The following is an 18,546-nucleotide window of genomic DNA, read 5'->3' as shown; positions in this document are numbered from 1 at the left end:
ACATCTCAACATTGCGAGTTTTCCATGAAAAGTTATTAAGCAGGTGTCGATCGGTTACATCGGTATCAATGTCTAGATCGTTCGGCCCAAAATCAAGGTTGTTCAACTTTTACGTTACATCCCCGTGTTATCTCTGTCTCCGTATTAAATCGAATACAGCTTTTTAATTTACGCTCGATCGTACGTAATAAATTTCAGGCCAAGTACGTGTAAATTATTCCCAACAAATTCGCAATAATTTCGTATTCGTTTCTACGTACACTCAATTATACACGTACGAGTTGTATAATTTGTAGTACTCGAAAGATTACGTTTACTATAAATAAAAGTTATATCATTGATTTATCGTAATGTCCACATACGCGTTTAACTACACGAACGATATACAGTTTTTAGGAGAAATCATCGAGGGAACGGAACACGAAGAAACGAACGTAAACCATTTCGTCGTTCTTATAGAAATTCTCGTGTAAAATTTTCACATAGCATTTTTTTTTTTTTTTATCATTATGTCATAGATTTCCAAATAATTTGCTACATGCGTTTCCATGAGACAAATCGGTATTCAAAAATGTAGATTTCGTGCCTCGAAACAAACGATAGTCCGCCTAACAGACAAACAAGAAAATTAGTACAGTTTCGATATTTAATGCGACGTTATCGTAATCACAGACACTGGATTTTATAAAAAATTCGATATAACGTAGAGAATGGAGAAATCGTAGAAGAAGTCGTACATCCTTTCGAGAAATTTTGTGATTTGAACGCCTCGTGTAAAACACGACCGACAGTCTAATGCTAAATGCGCGCATTTTTAAACATATCGCCTTAGGATCATCGATAGCGCAACTTGATAATTCATTGCTTTCTTCCTATCCACGTTTCTCGGAATTATCGAAAGCGATTGAATTATCGAATATAGTAAATATCGTCGTGCTGAGATCGCTTAACGAGCAACGATGAACACGTAGGACGCTAATAAAAAAATATCGTTCGATTATAAGGAATTTATATGTATGTTTTTCACGTCTTAACCGTCTTAAGCGTTTGACAGCGTTCAAGGCGGATCATACGTTAAGATAGTGCGATGACGAAGATCGCTTCGAAAATTACCGTATATATCGCTCTTTCCTGTGATAATATTCAATACGTGTGTGTATCGAAATAGGTATGTTATCGAGGAACCGATTATCCGAACTTTAAGCATATTTCTGTCGGCAAAATAAATGACAACGTATCAGGTTAACGATTTATCGTCCTTCACGCATCGATCACGCATTACGAAGAGCATTGATAAAATTTAAACACAGGAAGTTTGTTCGATAACGCGAAATTTACAACCCTCGAAATATACGTATTCAAATTCATTTATACATTAGCCACTTCGTTATCGGTGCCGTGTATAATACGTGTGTTCCTAGTATATTAGTATTGTGATATTTATTCATTTTGATATATTTTAATAATGGAAAAGTTGCAGCAATCGTCGAAACAAACGTGCACGATCACCGTATCGATAGTAATCGAAATATACATATTTTATTCCTTTATTACAACATTATAGCGTACATATATGTACGCACATGTAAATACCTTACAACAAAGCAACGGATGTAATAGCATTATACGATGTCAACAGCTTCTCAGGCAAACCTATCCTATTATATGCGTTATCGCAATTCGTGGCATATGTAGTAAAATGTAACTAATAACAAAATAGAAACGACTATATTCAACGTCTTTCGTCGTACTTTGTGTATTGTCGCGCGATGCTTGTAAACTAGTCGTTGGACGGAGAGTTTAAATCAACTATGCTTCCAAAACCAAAATGATATTACGGATATCAACAACAGCGTTACATGCCACATGTGACATCACAAATCAAATATATAAAATATAATTATGTTTGACATATGACTATGTCGATACAACACGGTATGTGTTTATGTGGTAACTCTAATGGAATCGTGGTTACAATCCCTATCGAGATTTCAACTGTTAGCAGATATAAACAGTTTAGCGATTAGCTTGAATACGTACTCTTATACGTCAGATCATACCCGTCGTTGACCTAACGTAAAATTTCAGTGTCGTTGCTTGCATCGTCTTATTCGAAATAAGAAAGAACGAAATAACGTTTTCCATGTGGAAACAGTTATCTACTGCGTGCAAACTCTGACTTGGGGTATCACGGAACAGAAGGATATAAAATTGCAAGTACCGGAAATATATAGAGGCAGATCTTGGTCGTAAATCATCGGAAGGTTGGTTCGTTTCGACAGATAGTTTCGTTACTAACGATAAACGAACGACACCGGACAAAAGACGAACACCGTAACTATACACTTTTAGCTATATACCTTTTAAAATTACCGAAGCGTATCATCGTTCTGTCGAACAACGTCCACCGAAACAACCTGCATACCTCAACGACGGACAAGCAACTTAGCAAAGCGTCAAGGACAATCCTGCGGATCTAACGAAAAAGCCTCCTTACGAATCCTTCGGCAAGAGTAAACACACCCGGAAACAATCGCTCGTAACGAAGGTTGTAGGTTGTATGGTCAGCGAGCGAAAAGAGCCAAAGGGCCACAGGTTGCCGAGCAGGTGTACCTCGAAGGCAATAACATTTAGGGCACAGTTAACGAATTTTATCCGAGTAGGTAGCAAAGTGCATCCCTCTACTCACACCCAGGTAAAAGAGAATCTCGAGAGCGTAGGTAGGGGACGTATTAACCGGCTACTTGGACGGCAAACGCTCACAGTAACGTAGCTCTCGTTCGACAAGAGGCACGCACGTTACGCGTAAAATCGGCTATACGCTTTCGACGGCTCTTCGGACGGACGGTGTGTATAGCGCTGAAGCAAAAGGTTGGACGAGACAAGAGAGGAGAGGGAGGGTCCGATGGGCTGGTACCCACCCAGTTGGAGGTGGCACAAGGAGGTGGGACTCTTCGCCTCGTTCTCCACTTTCAGTGGCAAGTCCGAAGAGGCAGTCACAACGCGACTGCTCTAAGAGCCAGGCCGCCCGCCGCCACTCCACCGCACACCTGTGTGGAAATCGTGTATTTATGCGCGCACACCGGTGCACGTGTGTATTCTAGTTCGTGTTCGTGTTCGTGATCGTATTCGTGTTCGTGTTCGTGTTAATGTGCCTGTATATGTGTGTACGTGCGTACGTGTGAGTGTGTTTGTTTGTTTGTTTGTTTGTTTGTTTGTAAGCGTGTGTGTGCGTCTGCGTGTGTGTGCGTATGCGTGTGTGTGTGTGTGTCTACTTTACACATTCACAGGGAAACCCGAAGACGAGAGTGGATGCGCTGCGTCCACCACCTGCGGAATTTCACGCGTGCCACGCGATCGACCACCCGTCCGACACGACTGTGATAAAACATCCCCGAGGGAACGCCAGTCGATGATAAATCACGATCAAGCTTTTGCTTGATGCGTTCGTCGTATGTGCTGAAACCATCGTGGATTCCGTCACGGGACGACTTGCACCGTTCTTTGTGATACCTGTTTCTCGCGTAACAGCTGTCAAGTTCCACGTGTACCGAACAAGATGATGTGACTCGTGATATTTTTTACACGCTTCAAAGTGTACAACGGATAGTGATACCAGACGTGTTGTGGCATGTTAAGCTTTTCCGGATCTCGCGTTACGTCGATCATCCCTCATGGAATCACGTGTATAGAAAGACGAGCAGTAGTGATAGTAATAATCTGTGCTGAAATCGGAATTTTGATGTCGCGTAGCCGCTGTTAAAGCGTACGCCTTACAGAACCGTGAACATAAAGTTCTAAGGGTAAGTAAAGAATTCTTGAAATTACTACGTTTGTATCGCTTGTCACGCGATCGCGCCTCTCGTTTACGTCACGTAAAAATAACGTGTTAAACTCTGCGATTCGTTCGGAATCGTACAAGAATTTGTTCTGCGAAAGGACGCGCGCTTTTTTCCGCGATTCGCATCGCGCACGGCGTACGCGAGAGTACGGTCTTTCGGCTTTCTACGTGTTAACGATCGATCGGAACTCATCCGAGATTTCATATTCCTTTCGAATATATAATTACAGCAAGTTCGAGATTACACGCTGGCACGGGCGTGCAAGTTTGTATTCTATTGGTATAATTACTAGTAACGTGATTTGGCTTTCATTCGCGAAACTTTGGACAACGAACTACGTTCGAGGGTGTTTGCGACAATACCAATGTTTAATAGCGTACTTTTCATCTTCATTTTTAAACAACCACGTCGAACAAATACACGCGATAGCGTTTAATAAATTTTCATCGACGATTACTTCGAAACAACTACGCGTACGTACACGTATACGTTGCGTTTCTCGATCAAAAGATCGTCGAATATAGCGAATATAGCGAATATAGCGTCGAGTATATTTATCACTTAGTCGATTAATAACGTTAAATCGTATACGCGTATTGTTCGTCAGCGGTATACATAGGGCACTTACCATATATAGAAAAACCTCACTTTTTATCGGACGATATTTCTAAAAATAAATCGAAGCTAAAAACGTATTATAAATCGAGGAAAATTGTTAAACGCGATGTCGTGTAGTGGAAAAATATCGACTAGAGAATAAGGGACTAGAATATTCGGTGGCAGTATATATACGGACGGAAACACGGAAGAGAGCCAGCATGACTATACGGGGAAGGAGGAAACTATCTACGGTTCTTACCTTCCTATGGTGTCCCGTTGCGATCCTAGAACCTTCGAAAGGTGCTGAACTTGGAATTCACCCTCTTAGTGCCACCTCCGGCGGCGGCCTTGACTCCTCGTCCTCCGCTTTTCACCGTCCTCGAAATCTTTACGACACCTGCTTCGTATTTATCGTCTCCGGTCTGCCATCGATCTACGAACTTGCGTATTTCGAGTTTCCGGCGACTCGCAAGAGGCGTGGATGTCGTTTTTCTTGGATCGTTGCTGGCGACCGCGCGCAATCACGTTTGTTGTTAGACGACGCGAATCCAAGAATTTCCAGCGATCCGAAAGAAACGAAAGATTACGTGGAACGACGACCACGCGTACGTAATTGCGTAATTGCGAAACGCAACGCAGGTGAAGATGGAATTCGGAGGAAGCGGCCGTGTGCGGCTGTTTCGATGGAAGCCGTACGATCGAGCGAAACTACCAAGAAAACATACTGTCTGACGGCATGCTGGCGTTTGGAAATGGGGCAAAACGAGGAGAAACGTGGAGAAACGTGGAATCGGTCGCGTGCACGTGCAACTTTTCTTATCGGTTGCATCGGCTGGCGGATGAACGCGTGGATTCGTGGTAGCTAGCGAGGAACGGTGGTGCGAAGCAAAGCGCTGGGTAGAGAGAGGATAGATAGCCGGGGGAAGGAAAGGCGCGAGTTAGGGCAACAAGAAGGAGCGCGTCTCGCATGGAACGGTAGATTTGGCCGAAGTAGAAAGGAAGGAAAGGGGTAGTTGGCGGTCCGCGAATGTTGGTTGGAGCGGCAGGACACACGCCAGGGGTGGCGAGAGGTGGTGGTAGGATTGCGCGCGGGGCGCGGTAAAGCGACGAAGAGGAGAAAGCATATGGGAAAGGGGTTGGCGGGCGAAAGGGGGCAGGCGGCCGGTAAGAGAGAGGGAGGTTGGTTGGTTAGTGCGCGAGCAAGCGAGCGGTGGCATGTATCGTGCAGGAAAAGAGAGATGACGCGTCGTGTGGGAGGGAGATGTTTAAGGAGCGAGAGGGGCGGGGAACTTAGGAGGGGCGCCTAACGTCACGGCGCATTCACTCACCGGCCGTCGCCGACGCCGCTGTGCCGCACACGCAAGCCACACGATACGGTCAGTTTTCTCTTAACGTTTCTTTAGCGACGCCCGAGTTTTTCCGTTCAAATTTTCTCCTCGCAAGTTTTTCCCTCGAAATAGTTAATAGTTGACCGAGTCGCGTGGGTCGATCTACTCTCGCTCGGAGAAGTCACAGTCAGCTCAGTGATCGCATGGTGAAATCGAATAATTATCTCGCGCGACAAACAATCGGCTGCCGATCTACAGTGACCGAGTGTCAACCGAGTGATAGGATACCGCGCGAAGGAGCCGAATCTACGTACCAACGAAAATGTTTGTGACGTTATTGAGAAGACGGTGGTGGATGACAGTGAGAAATCAGCTGATCGTTTAGGGGCGCCACGCTCTTGTGTCCCGCGCGCGCTTTCTATCCATCTCCTCTTCCTCCTCGCATATACACGGCAGCAACCACGCGGTCCGCCGCCAGTCTTTCGTTTTCCCGCCAACGAAACCTCCCTCCAAGTATTCGCGCGTTTTCCTCATCGAATCAGTGCAGCACGGTTACGCTTTTCGTCGTCTCTGCAGCTCCTCGTCGTCGATACCTCGTCGTTCTACCCTGTATCAGTGCGAGAAATAGTGCGAGAAGGATCGGCCCTGCAGCAAATGAAGCAATTGCCCCGCCACTTTTCCAACATGTAACGCGATCCATTTGTCATCGGAATCCAGTGTTATGTGTCTTCTGTTTTTCTTATCGTCGTGGCCAATTTCGCGCGAGAAATGCACCCTACACTTAGTTACCAGTCTTAGGTGTAACGTCGTCCACCGTGAAAAACGTGAAAAAAGATCGATCGGTCGGTAAATAGATCTCGTCCTGCAGTATCGATAACTGCCACCGGCACATCGAAACAATCACGCGTGTCTGGTTCGAGCGACAGAAAGGTAACAAATTTAAGTAGTCCGGTTGACCAGTTTCCCTCGCTCAGCTGGCTAGCGTTTCGCTTCTCCAAGCAACGACAAACGAAAAGAGATCGTTTGAAAATTACGTCGCGCGTCCGTATACCGGTAACGTCTACGACGATTCCTTTTGTCCATATCTCTAACCGTAATTTTTTATTCTGCTTCCTCTGTCCACCAAATCACATTTTCACGTGAAATTATCGTTACCCCCATCGTTAGCCGTTCATGTGCTCGACAAAATCAGGATTCGTCCTATTTTGCCGGATCTTTGCACGACGAAAAGTTTAACCAATCGCTCGAATATACGCTCTTTCGTTGAAAAGTCATCGTACCTGTAGTAGTACATTTAGAATAAGCGAGAATCAACGTAATAGTTACGAAACACGGCCGATGGTTATTATAGTCGTTTAACGCCAAGCAAACAAGACTAAAACGTATTGTGTCTTTTTAACTTTGTTTGAAAGTTATCAGACTCTGTGTTTCTGCGATAAACGCGAGAATAGATACGAATTTGAAAAGCTCGCTTTCGAACGCATCATCTTTTCAGATTTACCATTATCCGCGAAATTTCGCTGTCGAATAAATTATTTATCGATAAATTGCCGCAGAGTCTCGTTTCGATAGAATTCATCCTTTCAAGAATCGAGGGAGCAAGTACGATGGAACATTGTACGCTGATCGCCACCAAGTTGCCAAACATTGGCAAAGAAAGAACGTACAACTTTTCTTTTAACGCGGCCTTGTTATCATTTCTTCCGCGATTTAGAAGAAGACGAACAAACGAGTCGGCAACTTTCTCGTAAGATAGAGGTTAGGTGATTTTCTCGAGAGGATGCCGCGAACGATGAAATCATCCGTGTTCCGTATATTCTTTCGTCCGAGTCTAGTCCACGCTCGCAAAACTACTCGACGCCAGTGTAAACGTACAGCAAGAGATAAGAAAAAAGGAGAACGATAACACGGGCCGTATCTGCAGACACCGTGTTGTACTTTTTCTGAACACGTGCGAGTTTGACAACAAACTTGCGGTGAGTTTTCGGCAGGCGCACAGTGACGTACCGCGGTTTCGCGAAGCCTGCAGGTCCACTCTCGGCCAATCGAAACTCCAACGATTTTCCTCTTTTCACGTTCTTTTCCCCTCCGACTGACAGCCAGCCGCGTGTAGGAATAACGCACGGTCTGAAATTCCGACGAGTTTCGGTGTTTAAACGTTGCATCAGGTTCGCCACTATCGGCGAATAATCCAAGCAGCGATACGCCAATTCGATCAGTCCTCTTGCTGTCCGATCGCAATGTGGTAGCCCTGCCGTGAACTTTGATTTCGACGCTTTGTTCCCGCGAACAAAAAGAACAGTAAGAACTTCCGTAAGCCGCTGAATTCCTTCTTCTTTCATGCGTACTGTAAACCGTACCGATTAACGTATTCCGATTCTATAACAATACTACATGTACCACACGGAATTTTGTCAATGAGATGTTGAGATGTACATTGTTTCAAAATAGAGTTGTTGACTCGTATCGTAAACATCGAGAGTAAGGCGCTAAAGGACGAACTTTTTCTTCATTCTCCAACTTGCTGCAAAGTCTCTTACTACCGTATATCGTATAACCTTGATTCTCCGTAATGTTCCAAAGTTGTACACGATATCTTTGCCTAGGTAAAGATCCTCGTAACCATCGTTCCGAGTTCATTTACGTATTATCCGTTTATTTTCATAATTAATTCTCCTATTAATTTTATTCTCTCGTTTCCATAATTCCATAAAGGATATATCGAATCTTCGATGACAACGAACCCAATTCTTTTTATATATCATAGATCGTCGTATACATATACATATATATATATCAAACCAATGGCCTACTTCGAATTTAGCTTGTCATTAGCTTGAAATTAGCTTAGCATCGTCTTTAATCGAAATTTTACCGTTTCTACATACGTGTGATACGTATGATACGTATGATTATTTTTCAACAAACGATTTACCGATTAGTGATTGTCATCGCCGTTCAACCTTTTCTCCATATTCAACCATCGCCATATTACGAATATTTTGTTTACAAATAATTTATTCTCCTTGGAAAAGCAACAAACGTAAATATAGAATCGATACCGTGACACCGTATGCGAAAGTCACGAGAGTACGTCGTTTTTGCGTCAACCATTCGTTTAAATAATTTTAATTAATTCGTATACATCCTGGAGCATCCAAGTTCGATCAACGTTTGCCGCGTGTAAACGTATTCCGTGTAAAATTGCAAATTCGAGTAATTTTCGTTAGCCGACTAATAAATCCGTACAACGGAAATCAATAAATCTCTTTTTCTCCGGGTAATAATGCGCGGAACATCGTCATATAGATGCACGAGCTTCTCTAGAAAATTACACGCGTTACAGCTAAATCGCCGCCCGATTGAATTTAATTCGCCGATAGTTAACGTTGTTCTCCTTTTACGTTCTGCTGAAAACCTTTATCAAACGTAATAAGCTTTGCATTCGTGAAACATTCTTGCCGCGTGCCTATAAATATTCTGCAACACCGTTCCAACGATCGATAGATTTGTCTTGATGACAAACCGTGCGAGTATGGTAAACATAAAGTCTAATAAGATTAGACAACGAATCTTTGTCGGATCTTTTTCGTAAAACTCGCAGTCGGATCTCGTTGGTCGCATTCTCTGAAACTTTCGTACGTGGAGCAAAGTATCGGTTGATCGTACCAAGTTCCGTAACAACGCACGCTTTCTATCTAACGCCTTTTTTTAGCGATTTGCTAATATCGCGTATATGCATACGTATGTGTATAATTTCACAGAGGGCCATTTCAAATTCTTCAATCTCTTTGACGTAATATTATTTCATTTACCCGTTTAAAATAACTCGAATGATTTTTAAGCGGTGCTACCGCAAGACGAAGATATCGGAGAAGCGATTAAGCTCATTAGTGTCGTAAATGTAGTTGATTAGATCGTGAAAATATTGCTTTTGCTTACCAGAAAATAAAATTAAAACTATTCGTCGATCGTATATTTATCAAAGAACTGTGAGAAAATCGAAATGCATCTGAAATATTTAGAACGCTGTTGACTTTTATTCTCCATAAGGAGGAACCTCGCATACGAAATTTGTATATCGATGACGATTTAAATTGAAACTGCGATATTTTGAAATAGAAATGTAATTAACGTTCATTGACATTATATGTACCTACTCTCGTGAAACTATATAAAATCTCTATATAAAATATTCATCGCGCTTTCTGATTTCCACTTTGTTCAGCTTTATCGATTTGATTTACTCTCGTCTAAATAAAATGGATTTAAAACGATCGATTATCGCAATTAACGTCAAACTTGTAAACATTGTTTGTTCGTAATACGAAATAAACAAGGACGTGGCGGAACGATATTAAAGTGAAAAGGAAAACATAGGAAAAGCAAAATATTAATAAAAGGAATATTACGAAGAATATGGAAAAGCTTGATAATTTAATTCGACGTGGTACAATTCGAAACAACTATCGACAACTACGGTCCATGCGAAGTATGGACGCCGCGTCGCGACGTACGAAGAAACAAACTGAGCTGCGGTCGAAAACTGTGTACGACGACGTACGGACGCATCGCTGGTTCGTCGTTGAAGGGTTGAAGGATTAATTTACTACATTTATCGTATATTAGCATTTATATTTACCATATATTTAGCTATATAGAAGGAAGAACGAAAGGGACGAGGCATTGGTACATCGCCAACGTTTTAATATCGCAAACACCATAGATCTCCGGTTCAACTCGAAATATTCACCTTCTCTCGTTTCTACGATTTTCGATCAACCACATACGGTTCTTCCCAATTTTCCTTTCGAACAGCTCGAACTTTCCATCTGTTTGCTTATTCCTGCCTTAACGTTAGCATCGTTTCTTGTCTCGCAGAGATTTTCAATCGGTCGTATGCGATTCCTATAGCGCTAGACACGGTCGCCGGATTAATAACGGCATTTGGAAATTTGCATTTCAGGAGTACGACGCCGTTCAACATAGTGTCGAAAGGGAGATATTGTTGGCGAGACGTGCGTGGCCGCGTGCGTGCATGGAAGAGAAAAACGAGGGCAGAACCTCGAAGTACAAAAGAAGACGAGACGGAGCAAAGTGGCTCCGCTAACGGCACGAGCGGCGGTCAGAAAATGTCGAGCGCCGCGAACAGTCCTGTTGGGATAGCTATGCAGTCGCACTATTCCTTACGATGGAACAATCATCAGACGCACATACTTCAGTCCTTCGAGGCGTTACTACACGCAGAAATACTTGTCGACGTGACCCTGGTCTGCGCCGAGACCAGCCTCAGGGCGCATAAGGTTGTGCTTAGTGCCTGCAGGTAAGAAACTCGACGCTATTCAAGGCTGTGCGGCCTTTCGGTTAATTCGTATACCTTGTCTCCAACCATACACACTTGTATTTGCGTTATTTTCATTTACGTTCTTTCCATTCGCTCCTCTTTCCTCTCTCTTCATCTTCTTTCCTATCCTTTCCTCTCTCTCTCTCACACACACACACACACACACTTCATCTCTCTCTTTCTCTCTCTCTCTCTCTCTCTCTTATCGAACAATTTGTCGAAATATCGTTGACGTATTTTGCCTTATATCGTACAGTATTTACAAACGATCGAGAATATATTTAACTGCGGGTAATCATTTATCGACTTGATTTGAGAAAACGATTGTTTTTCCTTCGAATATTCTACGGTATTTCGTTTCGAAGAAAGTTGGTCGATCGTACAGCACGAGTAGGAATTATATCTGCACACCTATGTATACGTTTACTGAAATCATCGATACTAATTAATTTACCCGTATTTAAATAGCTATACTTTTTGCTCCGTTATAGAAGTTGATCAACTTTCGAAACGGTAAAACACGAGAACGTTCGTAAATATCCAAAGAATTGAAATAAATGTACGATGGTGTTGGAAAGCACGGTTGAAAGTTACAAGTTATGATGGTCAGACGGATAAAGCGACGTCGTACGTATTAGTCATATTAGAAATTGAATAGCACCGATTTACATTTGCATATATACCTGTGGTCCGAGCATGACTCACGTGTCCACTTATTTATGTAAACAGCGTGACATACGTCGAGTAAACAATATCGACGAATCATCACTGCCGACGAAGATGGCTTTGTTTCGCTAAATTATCAGTATGTGATACAATAACAACGCCAAGCGAAAATGTCTACCTATCTACAGTAAAATTAAAATTACTTAGTTTGTTCTTTCTCGTCGTTATAAAAATACATAATACAGTACATAAATTTTGAAAACGATTTCTATCGTTCGGTGATTCATATACCGCTTTACCTCGCGTTACAGCTTGTAAATTATTTATTTGACAAGTTTGCGCGTTTCAGATAGTTCGTTAACGGAGATAGGCGTTAATAAAAGCTCAAAGTTTTCTCAACGGCCATTTTCCCAACTTTGAATTACCAGTGTCGAAAATACGAATTTCTTTCGTTCTCGACGATAAAATTACGAAAAAACGCTCTTCGTTTGAAGTTTCAGCATTAGAATCGGCGACGATTATTCGGGCGATATCAAATTGGAAAAGATTCAAGCTCAGCTTCCAACTTTCCGACGGCCCATCGTATCTGCTGCTAGAGATTCTAGAAATATTTGACCCTTTAGATATCTTAAATATCGATTTGTAATATACGTTTGGTAAAAATATCGTTAATAAGGAAATGTTATTACGTGATTGATAGGAATCGTTGATATACTTGATAAACTCGCATGGTATAAGAAGCTCAAGTACGGGATAGCTTTGAACGAAGCTTAGTTACTACTCGTAAAATTAACGCATCCAGCATAGATAATTTAATATCTTCTAACGTTACCTAAATGTCCTCATAGACGTACACGCGTCCATTTTACACTTTATACTCGTCGTCTTCCCCCGTGTCGATCTCTATCGAACGATATGTTCTTCGTCCGTCGAGACACTCGCCTGTTCGTTTGTTCGCGGCTCGTTGGTCAGTTTCGTTGTACGCAACGCGGCAATGCTGTTCTCGGCACCACGCGCAACGTACCACGTAAAAGCAACCACGAGCGAAAGTCTCGTATGGAAACGTTACTAATTCTCGCTGCAACTTTTTGCCCGTGGTTTCTGCCAGCAAATCGAGTTACCGCCGCTCTCTTGCCGATTGGCCAAACTACAACGAAGGGGACACACGTTTCAAGCAACGAATAATTTCCTTCGCTTATCGCCCGTTTATAGTTGCGAATGCTCCCGTCTCTTGCAACTGCGACGCGAGATTTCCGAGACGCGTCGCTCTTCTAGAAAGTCGGTGATCGCTACGTTGTTTATTCGTGCATGGCACACAAGGTGGTAATCGATAATCCATATTTCGCGTAAATAGTTTGTTGGCGAAATACGAACACCGTGGCAGCGATTACAAATTTACCGCTTGCATTTACATTCTAGTCGGATATTCGTCAGGATTTTAAAACGGTAACTCTGTAACGAACACACTGTAAATACACGAATAGCTGGTACAGTTTGCAGAAATTTCTTTTCCGGCGTCGTAAAGATCGTGCATACTCGGTTCTCGTTGTAAGCAAGGGTCGCGCGTTTGACAATGGCGGCGTAGATGAAACGTAATCGTCTTAGGAGGAATAAAAGGACCGAAGAACGACATAACGGAGCTACTCCGGTCGTGTTACTCTTCGATCGTACGAATATTAAACGCACAGCGTGGATAACCGATTGGAAAAGTTCAGGAACAGATTCGGCAGAAACGGTAACGCGGCAGCGACGTACGTTTAATCGCGAATCGACATTGACGGAGATAACGGCGCGTTTAGTAAAACGATTTTAGCGATCGAGTAAATTTATCGAATCACAATTTAAATCGAAACGTTTGAATTGCAGCCCATTCTTCGAAAGGATATTTTCCGAGCACCCCTGCAAACATCCGGTGATCGTACTAAAGGACTTTCCCGGTCACGAAGTAGCGGCACTGATCGACTTTATGTACCGTGGCGAGGTGAGGGTCGGTCGCGAGGAACTCGCAGGACTGATGAGAGCCGCGGAGAGTCTACAAGTGCGTGGATTAGCTTCGTCGGAACCGAGGCTGACATCACCGCCGGAAACGCCGACCGCCGATCTGCTGCTTGGAGAGCCGCCGACACCCGAGGGCGCGAGACAGGGAACTCCAGAGGAGGATGACAACATTTCGGAAAGCACGGCGCCGCCGTCCACCCGAGAGCCGGTGCCGGCAGCGACACCCGCCATTTTTCACCCTAGAAGGGACCACCGCGATAGGTTGCCGCACATGGGCCATCTGAACTTCAGGATACGCGAGCCGCGAGAGAGTTGTGGATCGCCGCTGTTACCTCGACGAAAACAGGCTCGGCCGCGAAGAAGATCCAACGAATTGGTGCCGCAGGATCTCAGTCGACCTCATCCACCGTCGAGTCTTAGCCCGTTAGCGAGCGGATTTAACTTCTCCAGCGTTAATCAACAATCGCAACACTACCAACACCAACAGCTCTTGAACTCGAGCACGCAGAACCACCTACAACAGGAGGATATGGCGGAGAATCTTTCGATGAAGAGATCGTTGTCACCCAACGGAGCCGACCATCACAACATAAAAGCGGAGAGCAGCGAAGCGGCCAGTAGTCCGAGGGGATCTCCGTTAACCGGCACGAGTCTGCTGCATCCAGACGGTTCCATCCAAGATATTCCGTCTGCTGCGGCAGCAGCGGCGGCCGCTGCCGCCGCGGCGGGCTTACCGACGATGTCGGCCTTGTCGCTGACATCGCCGCATCATCACAGCGAGTACCTGACGAGTCTGGGTCAGTTAGCGGCCCAGTGGTTACCGAATCATCCGCAGACCCAATTGCCGCCTCCACCTCAGGGTCATCATCCGCGGGAAGGCAGTCCACACGGCACTAATCGGACGCATCCATATCAACAACAACAACAGCAACATCGGCAGCAGCAACAACAACAACAACAACAACAGCAGCAACAAGAATCTTCGTTGACACCACGACGAAGTTCCGTCACGACTATGTTTCCGCTGGATGGTGTCGCGTCTCTAGGTGGTGGACTGTTTCCGCACGCGGGTGCTCTCGACAGAGGATCCCTTTTGGCGGATCTTCACGATAGCTTTAAACCGGAAACGTTGCACGGACTTTTTGGTGCAGCGAGTCTGAGCGGCCATCATTCGGGAAAAAAGCCAAAGAAACACAAGAGCGACGGTGACGCGGCGCGCAGATGGCCAGACCCTAGCGGTCGAGGACTACCGATAGGAAGGCCGAAAGGTCAGCACAGCGCACCCAGAGGCGGACCGCCACGGTCTTGGACGAACGCGGAGCTGACCGAGGCGTTGCAGCACGTTTGGAACAAAAAGATGACCACGTCGCAAGCAAGCAGAATCTTCGGTATACCGTACAACAGTCTATTGATGTATGTGCGAGGTAAATACGGAAAAAGTTTGAAACTCGAACAATTGAGAAGGGACTGCACGGGCTCGACAACTAGCGAAGTAGTAATAAATTCGTTAAACAACAATGTTAAGGCCGTCCAGCCGCCGACGCAGATGGCACATCCGCTCGCCGGTCTACCACCGCACCCGGGCGACGACGGTGTATTTCCTCATCATTCGTTGCTCAGCGCTAATCTACCACAGGGTTTCTTTCCTGATTTTGCAGCCGCCGCGTTCCCCGTTCCGGTTAGTATGGTGCACTTACTTCCGCCAAGTGAACAAAAGGCCTTCGAACCGGCAGCGAATCCCGCTGGTACGAGTGGGTGCGGGAACGGGAGTGGGAGCGCAAGCGGGAATGGTAACGGCAACGCAAGCGGGAATGCAAGCGCCAGCGCAAGCAGCAGCGCAAACGGAAACGGGAGCGGGGGTGGCGGTGGAGGCAACGGTAACACAGGCGGCGATCTTAATACTTCGATCGCTAGCAGTCGATCGCCATCGCCGGTTGATCATAATCGTCATCATCATCATCATCTTCGTCATCATCATTCCGATTCGCTGCAGCCGCAACCGCTACAGTCCGCACCCACGCTACTTCAACAAAATGGTTCGAATTAGAAAAGAGAACGTTTTACGCGTAACATCGTAGCGCGGTCACACTCCGATCGTCGTCTTCGTCGAAGGACCACGGACGCGTATACGTCCGATTCAAACCGACCATCCCTTTTAACGATTTCTCGACACATGCACACGTCAGACACGTCGATACTTACATATAAACGAGCAGAACGATAGGCCGCGTACCCCCGATATTCCCGCGAAATTCTTCTCTTCTCGCAAGACTGACTACCACGCCGGGTTTCTAGCTGCCGGGGTGTAAGCTCGACGGACGTTCCACCTTGCAAGGTCCACGCTTATGACCCACCACCGCCCGTTCTTCTCATTTTCTCCATCTTTCTCTTCCGATTTTCTTTCTCCGTCTTTCTCCGTCTTTCTCCGTCATACTCCGTCGACAAAAATATCGACGTTCAACTCCCTTTGTCCGTCGATCGCGAAACGCCCGAAACTCGGTCGAGTGTGCCGATTAAATTCTCTCGTATCTTCTTCTTAGCTAAATTAGCGACTCGTCCAGAGACAGCTCGAAAGAAGAAGAGTCATCGACGGTGTCTTTTATGGTGCTCGTTCCCCCGTTACGCGCTTGCTACGCGTCCTGACCAAAAAATCTTCTACCCTTCGGTCGATAAGAAACGCAACAAGCTGCTTGGAAATGGAGACTTTGGCTGGTGGGCGAGACACACGACTCTCCTCGTATCGTCGCTATAAATAGTTCCTGCTACAACAGCGATCATACCAAATAATAGTACTGTAAAACGGCTAAAGCAAATGCAACGGCCGCCCTACGTGAAATAGGAAAAATCGTCGAAGAATACTCCGTATACTTGGCTGTTTCGACTTGCAGACTTCTCGTTGAGAAAGTGACGTACGCCAGTAAAAGAGAAAAAGAGTGAAACGGAGAGAGGGAGAGACGCACACGTGCTTACTTACTATAATACTTTGGAAACATCCTGGTGGCCTGTGATGTACACGAGTTAAGGTTTACAAGACTCGAACGATAGTTTAATACGCGGATCGTTAACATACCTGTTGCAATTCGCGCTCGGAGGCAGCAAGCTGACGCGTTGAACGATCGTTACTCGTTTGACAATCATAAGCAATAATCCGAAACATTGTCTTTTAATTTTACGCCAATCTCTATTTTTCCGACGTAGTTGTATATCTCTTTTTATCCGAATCGACTCTAGCCACTCGACTTATTATCGGCCATGCTTCCACGATTAAAACGAAATCAATCGACCAATCACTTAATACCTCGTATCTCTGGATCGTCTTGCTGCCGCCGTTGAAGCGCGTCGAAACGAGCTTCCAATTGACTACCATTATTTTACGCTACTTGCCCGATGTTAACCGCGAATATAGTTCAGTTTGATATAACGATATTCGTTACGGATAAACGTCACTTTCGTGCGAGCCGTTTGCGTCGGTCCTCGATAGGGTTTCGAAAGCGATAAAGAAACGTTCGCGACCACCGGAATTATGTGCATTCGTAAAATCACGTTACGATCGCCAGAGTCTAGGGTGGAACGGGGTTTACGTAATAATCACGCGCAGGGTGGTGCGAGCTTGCCAAGATTCTCTCTTTTTTCTCTTGCCACGCAAGAAGTATCGCGGCCACGAGTTGTCCTAGTACACGCGCTACTCCCGCCAACAGCTGCGATATCCTCTACGGACAGACGTCTGCACATTGATCTGTAAATACGTAACTGTACCCTCGATCGTTAGCGACGCTTCATTCCCTTTTTTTCGCTTTGTTTTGTCGCGATAATTCTTCTTCAAATCGAGATTTCCCGACTCGAGAGAAACAACGCGCCACCTAAAGCACGCGGATATACACTCGATGACCGGCCGAATCGCCGAAAAGCTCGGCAAGTTAGCCAGAGGAAAAGACGAAGCCGCGCGTGTCCGTTCGATCGTAAATCTTGGTGAGCTCCTGGAAACGCGAACCTTGTTCGGCCAGTGCGAAACAAGGGGTGGAACGAACGAGTGGAAACGAGCAAATGCAAAGAAACGAGAAACAAGGAAAGAGGAACAAAATTCGTATTCGAAGCACGGAACAAACGACGAAATTTTAATCGTAGACCACAATTTCGCAACAATATTTCGACAACCAGACGGAAGCGCAGGGTAACTAACACATCAGGGATAGCCACAGACAAATCTACGATAGATAAAGAGAAAAAAAAGCTAACGTATTAAACTGTAAAAGTAATGATAACGAAGAAACAAACAAAAATTAACGTAAAGCTATAATACATTTACGATGATTATTTCGTTAATGAATCTTAAGAAAATGAGAAAAAAAAGAAAAAAAAACAAAATAGATATGCAAAGAGAGGTGAGGATACGGCAAGAATAAAGATGGTTAATTCCGTTACGTGACACCTTGCTACACTTAGCGAGAGCGAGATTAAATATATTATTAAAGAATAACTTGTAAGTATAATGTAACGATGGGAGAAAGCGTATGGGTTCGACAAGGAGGTTAAGCAAAGATATTAAAGAAACCACAGGCTTTCAGCCCCGAAATAGCCTGTACGATACAAACTGATATTATTATTGATTATTAATATTATATATACATATATATACACACACATATATATATTATATGTTATATATTATATATATTATATATGCATATACATATATATTATATATACATATACATATACATATATATCACGTATATATGTATATATATATACATATACATATATATAC

The 18,546-nt window shown here is 44.4% G+C and overlaps 1 protein-coding gene across 6 annotated transcripts; it reads left to right on the top strand.

Moving 5' to 3' along the window:
• Positions 1 to 2,982: 2,982 nt before the first annotated feature.
• Positions 2,983 to 18,143, top strand: LOC126918283 (protein jim lovell-like). Of its 6 annotated transcripts, none has more exons than XM_050725988.1 (4): positions 2,983 to 3,091; positions 3,291 to 3,803; positions 10,737 to 11,093; positions 13,647 to 18,143. In XM_050725988.1, the coding sequence occupies exons 3-4, from the start codon at positions 10,903 to 10,905 to the stop codon at positions 15,823 to 15,825; spliced, it is 2,370 nt and encodes a 789-aa protein (XP_050581945.1). In that variant the 5' UTR covers positions 2,983 to 3,091; positions 3,291 to 3,803; positions 10,737 to 10,902; the 3' UTR covers positions 15,826 to 18,143. The 6 variants fall into 6 exon arrangements, with proteins under 6 accessions (XP_050581945.1, XP_050581944.1, XP_050581943.1 ...); XM_050725987.1 differs by having other exon boundaries at positions 2,983 to 3,167; XM_050725986.1 differs by having other exon boundaries at positions 2,983 to 3,181.
• Positions 18,144 to 18,546: the final 403 nt, after the last annotated feature.

This window comes from Bombus affinis, chromosome 7 (assembly GCF_024516045.1).
Source record: "Bombus affinis isolate iyBomAffi1 chromosome 7, iyBomAffi1.2, whole genome shotgun sequence".
In the NCBI taxonomy this organism is placed as follows: domain Eukaryota; kingdom Metazoa; phylum Arthropoda; class Insecta; order Hymenoptera; family Apidae; genus Bombus; species Bombus affinis.
This window is presented reverse-complemented; position numbering and strand designations above follow the sequence as displayed.

What these genes read in the sequence shown, in the direction of transcription:
- LOC126918283 (XM_050725988.1), top strand. Translation starts at nt 10,903, where the DNA reads ATGTCGAGCGCCGCGAACAGTCCTGTTGGGATAGCTATGCAGTCGCAC. An exon ending in GTTGTGCTTAGTGCCTGCAG is followed by an intron (nt 11,094 to 13,646) that starts GTAAGAAACTCG and finishes TTTGAATTGCAG; the next exon opens with CCCATTCTTCGAAAGGATAT.